Here is a 14,785-nt window from a genome sequence, read left to right on the forward strand (position 1 = left end):
GAGGCCTGGGGTTGAGGGCTCTTTTGAGCAAGTGCAAACCTGGTGGTGCCAGGTCCCTCCTTTTCTCCCCCCTCCCGCTGGCTCCGTTTAAAAAAAAAAAAAAAAAATTTTTAAACGTCTTTAAAGGCGTTTAATTCGACGTTTCTTTAAACGTTCATTGCAGCTACTCACTGGGACACCAGTTCGTACAGCTCGGAGCGGCAAGCAGGTAATTTTACCTTTTTATAGCGGGCAGGGGGTTCCCCGATTCTTCTCCTCGTGGCATATGGCGTCGGAGGGCGAGGGCGCAAGGGTCGCTCCCCGGATCGCTGGAGCGCTTCTAGAGGGGATGCGGGGGGTTTTACAACCTGATTCGCCCTTGATGGGTGACAGTTTAGTGACCGATGAATGTCCCGGTCGTTCCTCCGGCGTGGCGGTTTTTTCCCGCCATAAACGCCCATCCCCCGCTCCTCGCCTCCGCCATCTTGGCCGGCCACGCGGCTCGGACGGCTTCTTCGTGGGCCGCCCTTGAGGTTGGAGACATTAATGCCATGAACGCCCTTAATTTGGGCGACGGCACAAGCGGCTAAAGTTAAGCGCCGTTCTTCCGCACGGCTCCTTCGCGGAGTTTCGCGCCGGACGCCATTTTGGATGCGCAGCATGTCTCTCCCCCGCTATTGCGAGCGCCGGTTGAGAGTGCGTCTAGGGCTGTTGCCCAGGCTGCGGAAGTGCACAGTCTGGGGGGTTTCTCCCCCGAGTTTGTTTTTGCTGCTGCATCAGGCTTTCCTCATGCAAAACGCTGCCCCTGCTCCCTCTTCTGATAAAGAGGTTGAGGTTCCCAGAGGTAAACGCCCTCGGGTTGATTTCCAGGCCTTGGAGGACTTTGTCTCCTCCGATGTAGATGAGGGCAGCGTGTCTGAGGTCTCCCAACGGTCCTTTGCGGATTCCTTGGAGGAGATAGATCCCCGCTCGGATGGAGCGGATGACCCCTCTGCAGCGCGGCTTTTTAGCCCAGAGGATTTGCCCAACCTGTTTTTACAGGCCATGGACACTTTGAAGATTTCCTCTCCGGAGGACGTCTCTCCCTCAGCCCCTGTTGGCTCTGCCATTATGCTGGGGACGAAGCGCCCGCCTAGATCCTTCCACGTGCATGATGCCATGCACACCTTAATGCGGCTCAATGGGATGTCCCGGAAACGAGCCTTAAAGTGGCTAGGGCTATGTCCCGCCTCTATCCTTTGGCTGTGAGTGAACGTGAGGCCTATCTGTGGCCTACCGTGGATTCTTTAATCACTGCGGTGACTAAGAAAACGGCGTTGCCGGTGGAAGGTGGCACGGCCCTAAAGGACGCCCAAGACAGAAGATTGGAGGCGGCCTTAAGGTCGTCCTTTGAGGCAGCTGCTTTAAGTTTGCAGGCCTCAGTTTGCGGCTCCTATGTGGCCAGGGCGTGCCTGACTATGGTGCAGCGGGCTTCCCCCTCGGATCTTTCCTTGAGGGCTGATTGGCCGGCCCTGGAATCGGGCTTAGCCTATTTGGCAGACTTGCTGTATGATGTCTTGAGAGCCTCAGCTAAAGGCATGGCTCAGACAGTCTCTGCGCGGCGGTGGCTTTGGCTGAAACATTGGTCTGCTGACCACGCCTCTAAATCCCGCCTGGCTAGATTGCCTTTTAAAGGCAAGCTGCTCTTTGGGGTCGAGCTGGACAAAATCGTGACCGATCTCGGCACGTCTAAGGGCAAGAAATTACCAGAGGTCAGGGCTCGGGCTAGTACTCGTCCCGGTACCTCCAGAGGACGGTTGCTGGAAGCCCGTCGGTACCGCCCGGGCAAGTCGGGTTCCTCTGCCCCCTCTTCCTTCAAGAGGAATTTCTCCCCCAAGCAGCATTCCTTTCGCAGAGACCGCCGTCCCGGAGGTGCTCCGTCCGGTCCTCCCCCAGGGTCTCGTACCCAGTGACGGGGCCTTGGTCCACGCCCCAGTGCAGATTGGAGGACGGCTGTCCTCGTTTCTGGGCGAGTGGACCACTATAACTTCAGACGCGTGGGTGCTGGAAGTCATCAGAGACGGCTACAAGCTAGAGTTCTGCCAACCCTTAAGAGACGGGTTTGTACTCTCTCCCTGCAAGTCTCCGGTCAAGCTGTGGCAGTGCAGCAGACCTTGGACAACCTGATCCGCCTGGGTGCGGTCGTTCCGGTGCCAAAAAATCAGATTGGCAAGGGACGTTACTCCATTTACTTGTGGTTCCAAAGAAAGGAGGTTCTGTCCGGCCTATCCTCGACCTCAAAGGGGTCAATCGGGCCTGGAAAGTGAGGCACTTTCGCATGGAGACTCTCCGCTCTGTTATAGCGGCAGTGAAGGCAGGAGAGTTCTTGGCTTCCTTGGACATCAAGGAAGCATACCTGCATATTCCCATCTGGCCTCCTCTCCAACGCTTTCTGCGTTTTACAGTCCTGAGACGACACTTCCAGTTCAGAGCCCTCCCTTTCGGGTTGGCTACTGCTCCGCGGACCTTTTCCAAAGTAATGGGGGTCATAGCGGCCTTCCTGCTAAAGGAAGGAGTACAAGTCCATCCTTATCTGGACGACTGGTTGATCCGAGCCCCCTCTTATGCAGAGTGCGGCAAAGCTATGGACCGGGTAGTTGCTCTTGTGAGCTCCCTGGGATGGATCATCAACTGGAAGAAGAGCCAGCTGCGCCCGACTCAGTCCCTGGAGTATCTGGGAGTTCGATTCGACACCCAAGTGGGCAGAGTGTTCCTGCCAGACAATCGGATTGTCAAGCTTCAGGCTCAGGTGGACTAGTTCCTAGTAGCCTCTCCTATTCGGGCTTGGAACTACGTGCAGCTGTTGGGCTCTATGACGGCCACGATGGAAGTAGTGCCCTGGGCCAGGGCTCATATGAGACCACTACAGCTATCTCTGCTGCTGCGCTGGACTCCGATGTCGGAGGATTATGCTGTGCGCCTTCCCGTGGACCCAGCAGTGCGCAAGGCGCTGAGCTGGTGGGACGCAGACAGACAAGTTGTCTGCAGGATTGCCTCTGGTGACCCCGGAGTGGATTGTCGTCACGACAGACGCCTCTTTGATGGGCTGGGGAGCCCACTGCTTGGGAAGGACAGCGCAGGGGCTCTAGTCTCCTGCAGAGGCAAGTGGTCTATCAACCTCCTGGAACTCAGAGCCATTCGGTTGGTGTTATTGGAGTTCATCCCGGTACTGGTGTTGTAGCCTGTACGGGTCCTGTCGGACAATGCCACGGCTGTGGCCTATATCAACCGCCAGGGAGGTACCAAGAGCGCCCCTCTAGCCAAGGAGGCTATGAGTCTTTGCCAGTGGGCGGAAGCGAACCTGGAGCAGCTTTCAGCGGCCCACATTGCCGGAGTCATGAATGTCAAGGCGGACTTTCTCAGTCGCCATACCGTGGAGTCCGGAGAGTGGCAACTATCTGCTCAGGCGTTCTTGGACATCACGAAGCGCTGGGGCCAGCCGAGCCTAGATCTGATGGCGTCATCGGCCAATTGCCAAGTGCCGCGCTTTTTCAGCAGAGGACGGGACCCTCGATCCCTGGGAGTAGATGCTCTTCTCCAACAGTGGCCGACACAAGAGCTCCTCTATGTGTTCCCGCCCTGGCCCATGTTGGGCAGGGTGCTAGACCGGGTGGCAAAGCATCCCGGCAGGGTAATCCTGGTGGGTCCGGATTGGCCCAGACGTCCCTGGTATGCGGACTTGATCAGGCTCTCAGTCGACGATCCTCTGCGGCTGTCAGTGGAGCAGGGCCGGTTACATCAGGGTCCCGTGGTGATGGAGGATCCCTCTCCCTTTGGTCTTACGGCCTGGCTATTGAGCGGCAGCGTCTGAGGAAGAAGGGCTTCTCAGACAAGGTCATCGCCACTATGCTGAGAGCGAGGAAACGCTCTACTTCTACTGCTTACGCCAGGGTTTGGCGTATCTTTGCAGCATGGTGTGAAGCAGGCTCACTTTCTCCCTTCACTGCTCCAATTTCTTCAGTGTTGGCGTTCCTGCAAGAAGGTCTGGAGAAAGGCCTGTCGCTCAGTTCCCTTAAAGTCCAGGTAGCGGCTCTGGCTTGCTTCAGGGGCCGCCTGAAGGGTGCTTCCCTGGCTTCGCAGCCAGATGTGGTGCGCTTTCTCAAGGGAGTTAATCACCGGCGCCCTCCTCTGCACTCAGTGGTGCCTGCGTGGAATCTCAACCTGGTGCTAAGAGCATTGCAGAAGCCGCCTTTTGAACCCTTGTCGAGGGCATCTCTGAAAGACCTGACGTTGAAAGCAGTCTTTTTGGTGGCTATCACTTCAGCCAGAAGAGTTTCCGAGCTCCAGGCGCTCTCATGTCGAGAGCCTTTTCTGCAGTTCACTGAGGCAGGAGTGACTATTCGCACAGTGCCTTCCTTCCTGCCCAAGATTGTTTCTCGCTTCCATGTGAATCAGCAGCTCTGTCTCCCTTCCTTTCGTAGGGAGGACTACCCAGAGGAGTACTCCGCTCTTGAATATCTGGATGTGAGACGAGTCATCTTCAGATACTTGGAAGTGACCAATGATTTCCGGAAATCGGATCATCTGTTTGTCCTGTTTGCAGGTCCTCGTAAGGGTCTGCAGGCTGCTAAGCCTACAGTGGCAAGATGGGTCAAGGAAGCCATTGCAGCGGCTTATGTGGCCGCGGGGAAGGTGCCGCCTATCCAGCTGAAGGCTCACTCCACGAGAGCTCAGGCGGCCTTGATGGCAGAGGCCGGATCCGTCTCCTTGGAAGAGATATGCAAGGCGGCAACTTGGGCTTCGGCTCATACATTCTCCAAGCATTACCGTTTGACTGTGGCTGCAAGGGCGGAGGCCCGGTTTGGAGCTTCAGTGTTGAGGTCAGGGATTTCGATGTCCCGCCCTGGGTGAGTACTGCTTCGGTACATCCCACCAGTCTATGGATTGATCAGCTTGATGATATGGAAGGTAAAATTATGTATAATCATACCTGATAATTTCTTTCCATTAATCATAGCTGATCAATCCATAGCCCCTCCCAGATATCTGTTCTGTTTTTATTCTGGTTGCATTTCAGGTTCAAGTTAGTCTTCAGTTATTTCAGAAAGACTTCGTGTTCAAGTTCTTTCACTTGGATTCTTCAAGAGTTGAGACGAGTTTGTGTTACAGTGAGCTGCTGCATTCCTCTCCCCTCCGTTTTACGGGGCTGGATTGAGACATAAATTCTGCCGGCACTCCCTCCCGCTTCGTGCGGCTGTAGGGCAGCTTTGTACCCCTCCCGCTTCGGCGGTGTTAGGGTCAGTCAGCTCCTCCCGCGGTTGCGGTTGCAGGATAAGCCAGATCCCCCCGCATCGGCGGGTGTGGTGTCCCTCCCCCGCTCCGCGGGGATGAGCTGGACGGATTCCCCTCCCCCACTTGTGTGGGGATGAGCTGGGTTAATTCCCCTCCCCCGTTTCGGCGGTGGTGAGCTGGGCAGAGTGTCCCTTCGTGGGTGTAATTCTCTAAGTGCTGAGTCCTGCGGATGGAGCTTTGATATCGACATACTGAGGAGTTTCCGGCAGCACATGACCACATATAGGGAGGCAAAAGTTTGCTCTCTATCTCCACCTGCTGGTAGATGGACACAACCCACCAGTCTATGGATTGATCAGCTATGATTAATGGAAAGAAAATTATCAGGTATGATTATACATAATTTTACCTTAGCATGCATCATCCCAGTACCTAACTTTAGCCGACTTTTATAGAATTACTTCCTGGATTACCATGGAATGTGTGCGTGTAGGAGTGTTCCTTTGGTGGGGCTCATTGCCTCCAGTGTGAAAGTTGGGAAATGGGAGCACGGGGGGGGGGGGGGGGGTTATGATCAGTTGCAGTATTGCTGGTTGATTGTTTTGGGAGGTGGGGGAGCTACTGTCACCTTGGCAGATCATTTTGTTTTACTTTGGTCTGGCACTACATTACATGCATTGGTAAATTGCATGAATGCACCCATGCTATCTGCTCATGCAGGTAGTACAATGCCTGTGTAATAAGTCTGGCTTAGGTGGTAAATGCTGAGCACATTTACTGCACAGGCTTTGCACTTACTGCACTTATGGTGCACATGTGTAAAAACTTACACTTTAGTGAAAAGCCCTAAAACCTTGACTGCAGCATATGTTTTTTCCTTCTTAAATAAGTATTTACATCCACAGTGTCATTTAAGAAAACTTTATACTGCTACTTTTGAAAATATATTTACATATTCCATATTTTACCTTAAACACTGAAAATACATTTTGAGTATCAAATAGCATATTATCTACCCTGTAGATAGCATCTCAATCTAACACTATTGTGTTAGCAAACTGCAATTTAAGTAATCACAAAGTGCAATTAGTTCCCTCTGGTGATAAGGCAATTAAATTAAAAACACCTTCTGTCCTCTCTAATCCTTACAAACCTTCTTATGGACTCAGATTTACAACTTTAAAAAAATGGTAGGGCCTGAGCATGACCTTTTCCTCACCACTCTTATTACCACAAATTAACTGAGTTCAACTTTTCCTGGATATAGTCATTCCATTGAAAGTTTCAATCACACCTGTCTTTTGACATCATAATCTTTTATCTTTAAATTTTGTCTAGGACCAGCTTTTTGCCTAGACATTTTGGGCCTCCAATTGGTTAAGTTTCATCCATGGGTATCACTGCAAAATTCCCTGGTTAGTAAGGATTATAGAATAATAATTCAATATCAGCTTCACTATTTCATAAGTAGACTTAAAAATAATACAGAACATTCTCCTACAAATCAATGTTAACTTCATTCTCAGGTAAAATTTAGACATACAAAAAAAAAAACCACTTTCATATTTCGTACCTGTTAGATACATTAATATGGTAACATAGTAGCATAATAAATGACAGCAGATAAAAACCAAATCAGGCATCCAGCCTGCTTAATTCTGATTACACTCAGAGGCAGAACTGTTGCCATGAGTTTCAAAAAAAGTTTTTAATACAAAATCTTTCAGAATATTTGGTTCCTTCAAATTAATTATTGCAGATTCTAGAGGCCCAGTTTAGTATGCAGCGTTATAGACGCATTAAAGTTTTTAATGCATGTTAACCATGTATGAGCATTAACCATGTACGCGCCTACAATATTCCTATAGGCGCCTACATGGTTAGCACGCACTCTAAATGTAGGCGCGCTAAAATCACTAACGCACCTTAGTAAACAGGGCCCTGGATTTGTTAGGTTCCCACTAAAGAGTTTTTTTCTACAATGATTGATGGAGGATTTCCATCTGCATTGGGATCACAAATGTATCTAAAATCATAGAAATCCAGTTACAGAATAAACATTCTGAACCTGATTTCATAGCTATATCAGTACAATACACCATCATAGTTCAAGTCGGTAAAAGGAGACATCAATTTCTTTTCCGCCTGAGTTTGTCCGTTGATAGCTGAGGGAAGGCAGAGGGTGCTTGCTGCTTTCTGTCTGTTCTTAAATCCCCAACTCAGAAAAGATAGTTTCTTTGAGATTTTTTGGTCTTGTCACTTTGTCTTCATCTATAGCTAAACAAATCATGGAGTATGTTTTCTGCATGCCCACGGAATATGTTGCACTCTTGTTATGCTGCAGATAAAGAAAAGAAATCATTTCTGACTATGTAGAACAGTAGAAAAACTTAAAAGCAAGAATGATTTGGTAAACCAAACTGCATTACGCCTCTGCGTTAAGCATATTCACATTTAATAATGCTGACAGAGCCTTTAAAAAAATCAAGGTCTTGCATCCTGTGGAATACCTGTACGTACTAAAGGTTTTTTTTCCTCACTGTGTATTTGTGGGAAAAGTGCTTAGGGGCCCTTTTACTAAGTTGCAGTAAGCACTAGTGCACGCTTACTACAGTAAAAAAAGCGCTTACCGAAGGACACCTGAAATTTTGCACTCTACGCGCACTTCCCACATGCTAAAAAATAAACTTTTAACACTGAGGGCAGGTGGCTGATGGAGAGTAGGCGTATTCTGTACTAATCAGAGCAGCTACACGGAGCTAGCATGTGAGCCCTTACTGCCTACAAAATAGGTAGTGATAGGGGTTTACGCGCTATTGGCCACTTGCTAATGGGAAAATTAGCCTGTGACCATTAGTACAGAAAATAGGATTTTTGGCCATTTTACTGCTGTGGTGGAAATGGCTTCGACGCATGGGCAAGACCTGCGTAAGGACGCACTGAGGCCACCTTTTACTGCAGTTTGGTAAAAGGGTCCCATAGTAACTATGGACCTACAGGAAAGAGAAACATCTGTTGGATAGGGTAGTAGGATAAGATTGTTGTTGCTACTATGAAATACTAGATGTAACGCAAACTGTTTCACATTACAATGGTGTGCTTGCTTGTGTCGGACTTATATGACAACCCTGACTACCCGCAACTAGTGACACCTTAAAGAATAATCAATTTACTGGTCAGGTGCATCTGACGAAGTGAACTTTTGTACTCCATAAGGGGGGGGAGGTTATCAATGTGGCCACTGTTAAGTTGGGTTATTTTACCGTAAGTCAGGCTATTTTAGAACAGGATCTCATTGCATAAAATGGGGCCCTGTGCTAAAATAACCTGACTTTCTGCATCAGCCCTCAGGAAGGTTACTAATGGGAAAGTGTTATCTTGATTTAGTTCCAGGTGGCATAATCCCCTGTCAATGTGTGAATTCTGCTGCACACACCTCATCATTGATTTGTGATGAGAGTATAATAAGAAGGTGAGCAAATGAAGCACATATTTTGATGCTGTAGAAAAATGGATGTTAAGGACCATGTATTATGATTAAAAATAGAACCTTGAATCTAATCACCAACTTACATCATATATTTTGTTCTAAACATCTTGATATTTAAGTGAGTTTAGATATGTTTGACATATTTTGAAAAATATCTTCTGATGTCTGAAAGTCACATTTCCAGCTGAAATTCTTCAAATATCATCAGAGTGTATAAAACAACAAACCACTGTTTTATATTTATCATTCTTCGAGGACAAGCAGGATAGGAAGTCTTCACAGAGGAGCGACGTTATCCAACAGAGCACTGTGCAGAGAAATCTTCTTTAGTTTATTTTGGAATCTTTTGAAAAGTCTTGCTGCATTTTTGCATCATTTCCTGCTCATTGTTAAGATGGGACTCTGCTGCACCATAAAGTGTCCTTTCACCTTGATATTAGTATATTTTTCATTGCTATTAAAAGAACCTTCAGGTTATCTAAACACAACAGGGATCTTTGTTCTCCTCCCAGACAGATCCTCAGTCAAACATCAGCGCAAGTTGACTACCTCCAGGAAAACATAACTAGCATTCCACAGCCTTCTTGGAGGGGAGAGGATGAGGTTCTTTGCAAACTGTTGGCCCTTTATAACCTATTACTGTTGTGTTCTAAACATTCTGTGTCTGGGATGCAAATTGCACCTATTTGAACATCTCCAAATTGTCCCCTGAAAGTATCATGATCAAACTTTCAAGAAGGTGCTGTCTTCCCTCTTAAGGGCTAGTGCAGTCAAACCCAATCCACAAGGGAAAAGAGAGGGAGGAATTCTACAAAACATTTGGCGGGACATTTTAGCGATGAGCTGTGGAGTGTTGCTGCATTATGCACACTTTAATTTGCATGCTCCTTGATTACTGCATCCGTGTGGAATATTTTGGAGGTAAATTTACAGTAGGAAGCCACATGCTAAACCACCTGTGTGTGACTGTACTGCATGGCTTTCTGCATCGGCCCCTTTGTTTCTCTTTGCTTTAAGATTCCAATTCTAAATGAGGCATTTTGCAATTTGGCTTTGTGTTTTTATGTGCTTTTTATAATCTTACTTTCCTCCACACAACCCTGTCCTATTTTTGTAGCCATTTATGACGGGATAGGGGAGTTGATAGCTAAGATGCTATTCAAAACTTCACTTGTGACTGTCAGGGTTTTTATGCTAGTTGGGCCCTACCCCTCTCTCACTGTAATCAGTCATCACAACAGCAGTCCTTCAGAAACTGCCATATATGCACTCTGATATCCACCTGTAGATGTTGTTGTTATACAATGAATAGGATTTCCTAATAATTCCTATGCAAGGCTGAGAACATGACTGAAACATGCACTCTACACTGGTCTGATTACAAAGGGTTTGCACCAGTTCCAACTGAATCATAATGCTACAAGCAAGACTAATAGAAGGTTGTAAGCAACGTGACCACATCACACCATTTTTTAAACAAACTTCACTGGCTACCAGTACAATACAGAGCCAACTTTGACTTTCGAGGCCATTAAAGGAAATGGCCCAGAGTACGTGAAGGTCACTAAGATCTTCTCAAGAAGTATCCCCAACCACACCCTCTCCAAAGGACATCACATGATGTGATACCCGCAAGCGAGCCTTCTCTGGAGTAGCCCCCACACTCTAGAATGCACTCCCTGAAAGGCTTCACTTAACACAAGGCTATCTCTACTTCAGGAAGCAGGTGAAAGCTTGGCACTTCAATGAAAGAAGTAAATGACACCAGCTGCACATATTATAGCAGAACATATTTATCCACTCCTACATTAGCTAAATTAATGTTCAAGTTCCCTTTCTGACCTCATTTGCAACCTTCTTTAAACTAATCCCCTTATTTTCGTACTCCTGTTACTCTATTTTAAAATAATCTATCTATATGTTCCATCTTTGCTTACACCCTATGCTGTCTATTAAAATGTTTTATTATGTATTCTGTTGACACTAAGTAATATACTATCCTGCTTATAATCCAACGAGAAAAATGCCCAAGTTCCGACCTAAATCGGGAGATGGACGTTTATTTCACAAAAACGAATAAAGCGGTTTAATCGAAAGCCGATTTTGGACGTTTTCAACTGCACTCCGTCGCGGATGCGGACAAAGTTGATGGGGGCCTGTCAGAGGTGTGGCGAAGGCGGAACTGGGGCGTGGTTATCTGCCGAACAGAGATGGGCGCATTTCACCGATAATGGGAAAAAAGTATGCGTTTTTAGCTAGAATTTAGGACACTTTTCCTGGACCCTGTTTTTTCACGAATAAGGCCCCAAAAAGTGCCCTAAATGACCAGATGACCACTGGAGGGAATCGGGGATGACCTCCCCTGACTCCCCCCCCAGTGGTCACTAACCCCCTCCCACCACAAAAAATGAAGTTTCACAACTTTTATTTTCACCCTCAAATGTCATACCCAGCTCCCTGACAGCAGTATGCAGGTCACTGGAGCAGTTGTTAGGGGGTGCAGTGGACTTCAGGCAGGTGGACCCAGGCCCATCCCCCATACCTGTTACAATTGTGCTGCTTAATGCTTATTAGTCGTCCAACCCCCCCAAACCCACTGTACAGTGAATGATACATACCTGTAGCAGGTGTTCTCCGAGGACAGCAGGCTGATTGTTCTCACGACTGGGTGACGTCCGCGGCAGCCCCCACCAACCGGAAGAAGCTTCGCGGGCGGTCCGCACGCAGGGCACGCCCACCGCGCATGCGCGGCCGTCTTCCCGCCCGTGCGTGACCGTTCCCGCCAGTTGAATGACAAGCAAGAAACAACATGAAAACGCAACTCCAAAGGGGAGGAGGGAGGGTAGGTGAGAACAATCAGCCTGCTGTCCTCGGAGAACACCTGCTACAGGTATGTATCATTCACTTTCTCCGAGGACAAGCAGGCTGCTTGTTCTCACGACTGGGGTATCCCTAGCCCTCAGGCTCACTCAAAACAAGAACCCAGGTCAATTGGACCTCGCAACGGCGAGGGTACAACAGAAATTGACCTACGAAGAACAACTAACTGAGAGTGCAGCCTGACCAGAATAAATTCGGGTCCTGGAGGGTGGAGTTGGATTTACACCCCAAACAGATTCTGCAGCACCGACTGCCCGAACCGACTGTCGCGTCGGGTATCCTGCTGGAGGCAGTAATGTGATGTGAATGTGTGGACAGATGACCACGTCGCAGCCTTGCAAATCTCTTCAATAGTGGCTGACTTCAAGTGGGCCACTGACGCTGCCATGGCTCTAACACTATGAGCCGTGACATGACCCTCAAGAGCCAGCCCAGCCTGGGCGTAAGTGAAGGAAATGCAATCTGCTAGCCAATTGGAGATGGTGCGTTTCCCGACAGCGACCCCTAGCCTGTTAGGGTCGAAAGAAACAAACAATTGGGCGGACTGTCTGTGGGGCTGTGTCCGCTCCAAGTAGAAGGCCAATGCTCTCTTGCAGTCCAATGTGTGCAACTGACGTTCAGCAGGGCGGGTATGCGGCCTGGGGAAGAATGTTGGCAAGACAATTGACTGGTTAAGATGGAACTCCGACACCACCTTCGGCAGGAACTTTGGGTGGGTGCGGAGCACTACTCTGTTGTGGTGAAATTTGGTATATGGAGCATGAGCTACCAGGGCTTGAAGCTCACTGACCCTACGAGCTGAAGTAACTGCCACCAAGAAAATGACCTTCCAGGTCAAGTACTTCAGATAGCAGGCATTCAGTGTCTCAAAAGGAGGTTTCATCAGCTGGGTGAGGACGATGTTGAGATCCCATGACACTGTAGGAGGCTTGATAGGGGGCTTTGACAAAAGCAAGCCTCTCATGAATCGAACGACTAAAGGCTCTCCAGAGATGGCTTTACCTTCCACACGATAATGGTAAGCATTAATCGCACTAAGGTGATTCCTTACTGAGTTGGTCTTGAGGCCAGACTCTGATAAGTGCAGAAGGTATTCAAGCAGGTTCTGTGCAGGGCAAGAACGAGGTTCTAGGGCCTTGCTCTCACACCAAACGACAAACCTCCTCCACTTGAAAAGTAACTCTTTTTAGTGGAATCCTTCCTAGAGGCAAGCAAGACATGGGAGACACCCTCAGACAGACCCAACGCAGTGAAGTCTACGCCCTCAACATCCAGGCCGTGAGAGCCAGGGACTGAAGGTTGGGGTGCAGCAACGCTCCGTCGTTCTGCGAAATGAGAGTCGGAAAACACTCCAATCTCCACGGTTCTTCTGAGGACAACTCCAGAAGAAGAGGGAACCAGATCTGACGGGGCCAAAAGGGCGCTATCAGAATCATGGTGCCGTGGTCTTGCTTGAGCTTCAGTAAGGTCTTCCCCACCAAAGGTATGGGAGGATAAGCATACAGGAGGCCGGTCCCCCAATGGAGGAGAAAGGCGTCCGACGCCAGTCTGCCGTGTGCCTGTAGTCTGGAACAGAACCGAGGCAGCTTGTGGTTGGTCTGAGAGGCGAAAAGGTCCACCGAGGGGGTGCCCCACTCTCGGAAGATCTTGCGTACCACTCTGGAATGGAGCGACCACTCGTGCGGTTGCATGACTCTGCTCAGTCTGTCGGCCAGACTGTTGTTTACACCTGCCAGGTATGTGGCTTGGAGGAGCATGCCGAACTGGCAAGCCCAACGCCACATGCCCACGGCTTCCTGACACAAGGGGCGAGATCCGGTGCCCCCCTGCTTGTTGGTGTAATACATTGCAACCTGATTGTCTGTCCGAATTTGGATAATTTGGCAGGACAGCCGATCCCTGAAACCCTTCAGTGCGTTCCAGATCGCTCGGAGCTCCAGGAGGTTGATCTGCAGATCCTTTTCCTGGAGGGACCACAGACCCTGGGTGTGGAGCCCATCGACATGAGCTCCCCACCCCAGGCGAGATGCATCCGTCGTCAGCACTTCTGTGGGCTGCGGAATTTGGAATGGACGTCCCAGGGTCAAATTGGTCCGAATGGTCCACCAGAGCAGTGAAGTGCGGCAACTGGTGGAGAGGCGGATGGCATCTTCTAGATTCCCGGTGGCTTGGAACCACTGGGAAGCTAGGGTCCATTGAGCAGATCTCATGTGAAGACGAGCCATGGGAGTCACATGAACTGTGGAGGCCATATGACCCAGAAGTCTCAACATCTGCCGAGCTGTGACCTGCTGAGACGCTCTGGTCCGCGAAGCCAGGGCCAGGAGGTTGTTGGCCCTCGCCTCGGGAAGGAAGGCCTGAGCCGTCTGGGTATTCAGCAGAGCTCCTATGAATTCCAGAGACTGAGTTGGCTGGAGATGGGACTTTGGGTAATTTATCACAAACCCCAGCAGCTCCAGAAGTTGAATAGTGCACTGCATCGACCGGAGGGCTCCTGCCTCCGAGGTGCTCTTGACCAGCCAATCGTCGAGATATGGGAACACGTGCACTCCCAGCTTGCGTAGGTAGGCCGCTACCACCATGAGGCACTTTGTAAACACTCGTGGGGCAGAGGCGAGCCCAAAGGGCAGCACACAATACTGAAAGTGCCGTGCGCCCAGGCGGAATCTGAGATACTGTCTGTGAGCTGGCAGTATCGGGATGTGAGTGTATGCGTCCTTTAAATCCAGGGAACATAGCCAATCGTTTTTCTGAATCATTGGCAGAAGGGTGCCCAAGGAAAGCATCCTGAACTTTTCTTTGACCAGGAATTTGTTCAGGCCTCTCAGGTCTAGGATGGGACGCATCCCCCGTTTTCTTTTCCACAAGGAAGTACCTGGAATAGAATCCCTGCCCTTCCTGCCCGGGTGGTACGGGCTCGACCGCATTGGCGCTGAGAAGGGCGGAGAGTTCCTCTGCAAGTACCTGCTTGTGATGGGGGCTGAAGGATTGAGCCCCCGGAGGACAATTTGGTGGCAGGGAGGCCAAATTCAGGGCGTATCCGCACCGCACTATTTGGAGAACCCACTGATCGGAGGTTATGAGAGGCCACCTTTGGTGAAAAAATTTTAACCTCCCTCCGACCGGCAGATCGTCCGGTACGGACACTTTGAGGGCGGCTATGTT

General features: G+C 49.4%; 1 protein-coding gene across 1 annotated transcript in view; it reads right to left on the reverse strand.

Moving 5' to 3' along the window:
• Positions 1-7,226: 7,226 nt before the first annotated feature.
• RHPN2 (rhophilin Rho GTPase binding protein 2) overlaps positions 7,227-14,785 on the reverse strand; it is a 114,307-nt gene continuing 106,748 nt past the window's right edge. The window contains 2 exon segments of the mRNA XM_030204425.1: positions 7,227-7,504; positions 7,506-7,588. Of these exon segments, the coding sequence (XP_030060285.1) occupies positions 7,336-7,504; positions 7,506-7,588 (252 nt within the window). The 3' untranslated portion in view covers positions 7,227-7,335.

Source organism: Microcaecilia unicolor, chromosome 5 (assembly GCF_901765095.1).
Source record: "Microcaecilia unicolor chromosome 5, aMicUni1.1, whole genome shotgun sequence".
NCBI classification, from domain to species: Eukaryota; Metazoa; Chordata; class Amphibia; order Gymnophiona; family Siphonopidae; genus Microcaecilia; species Microcaecilia unicolor.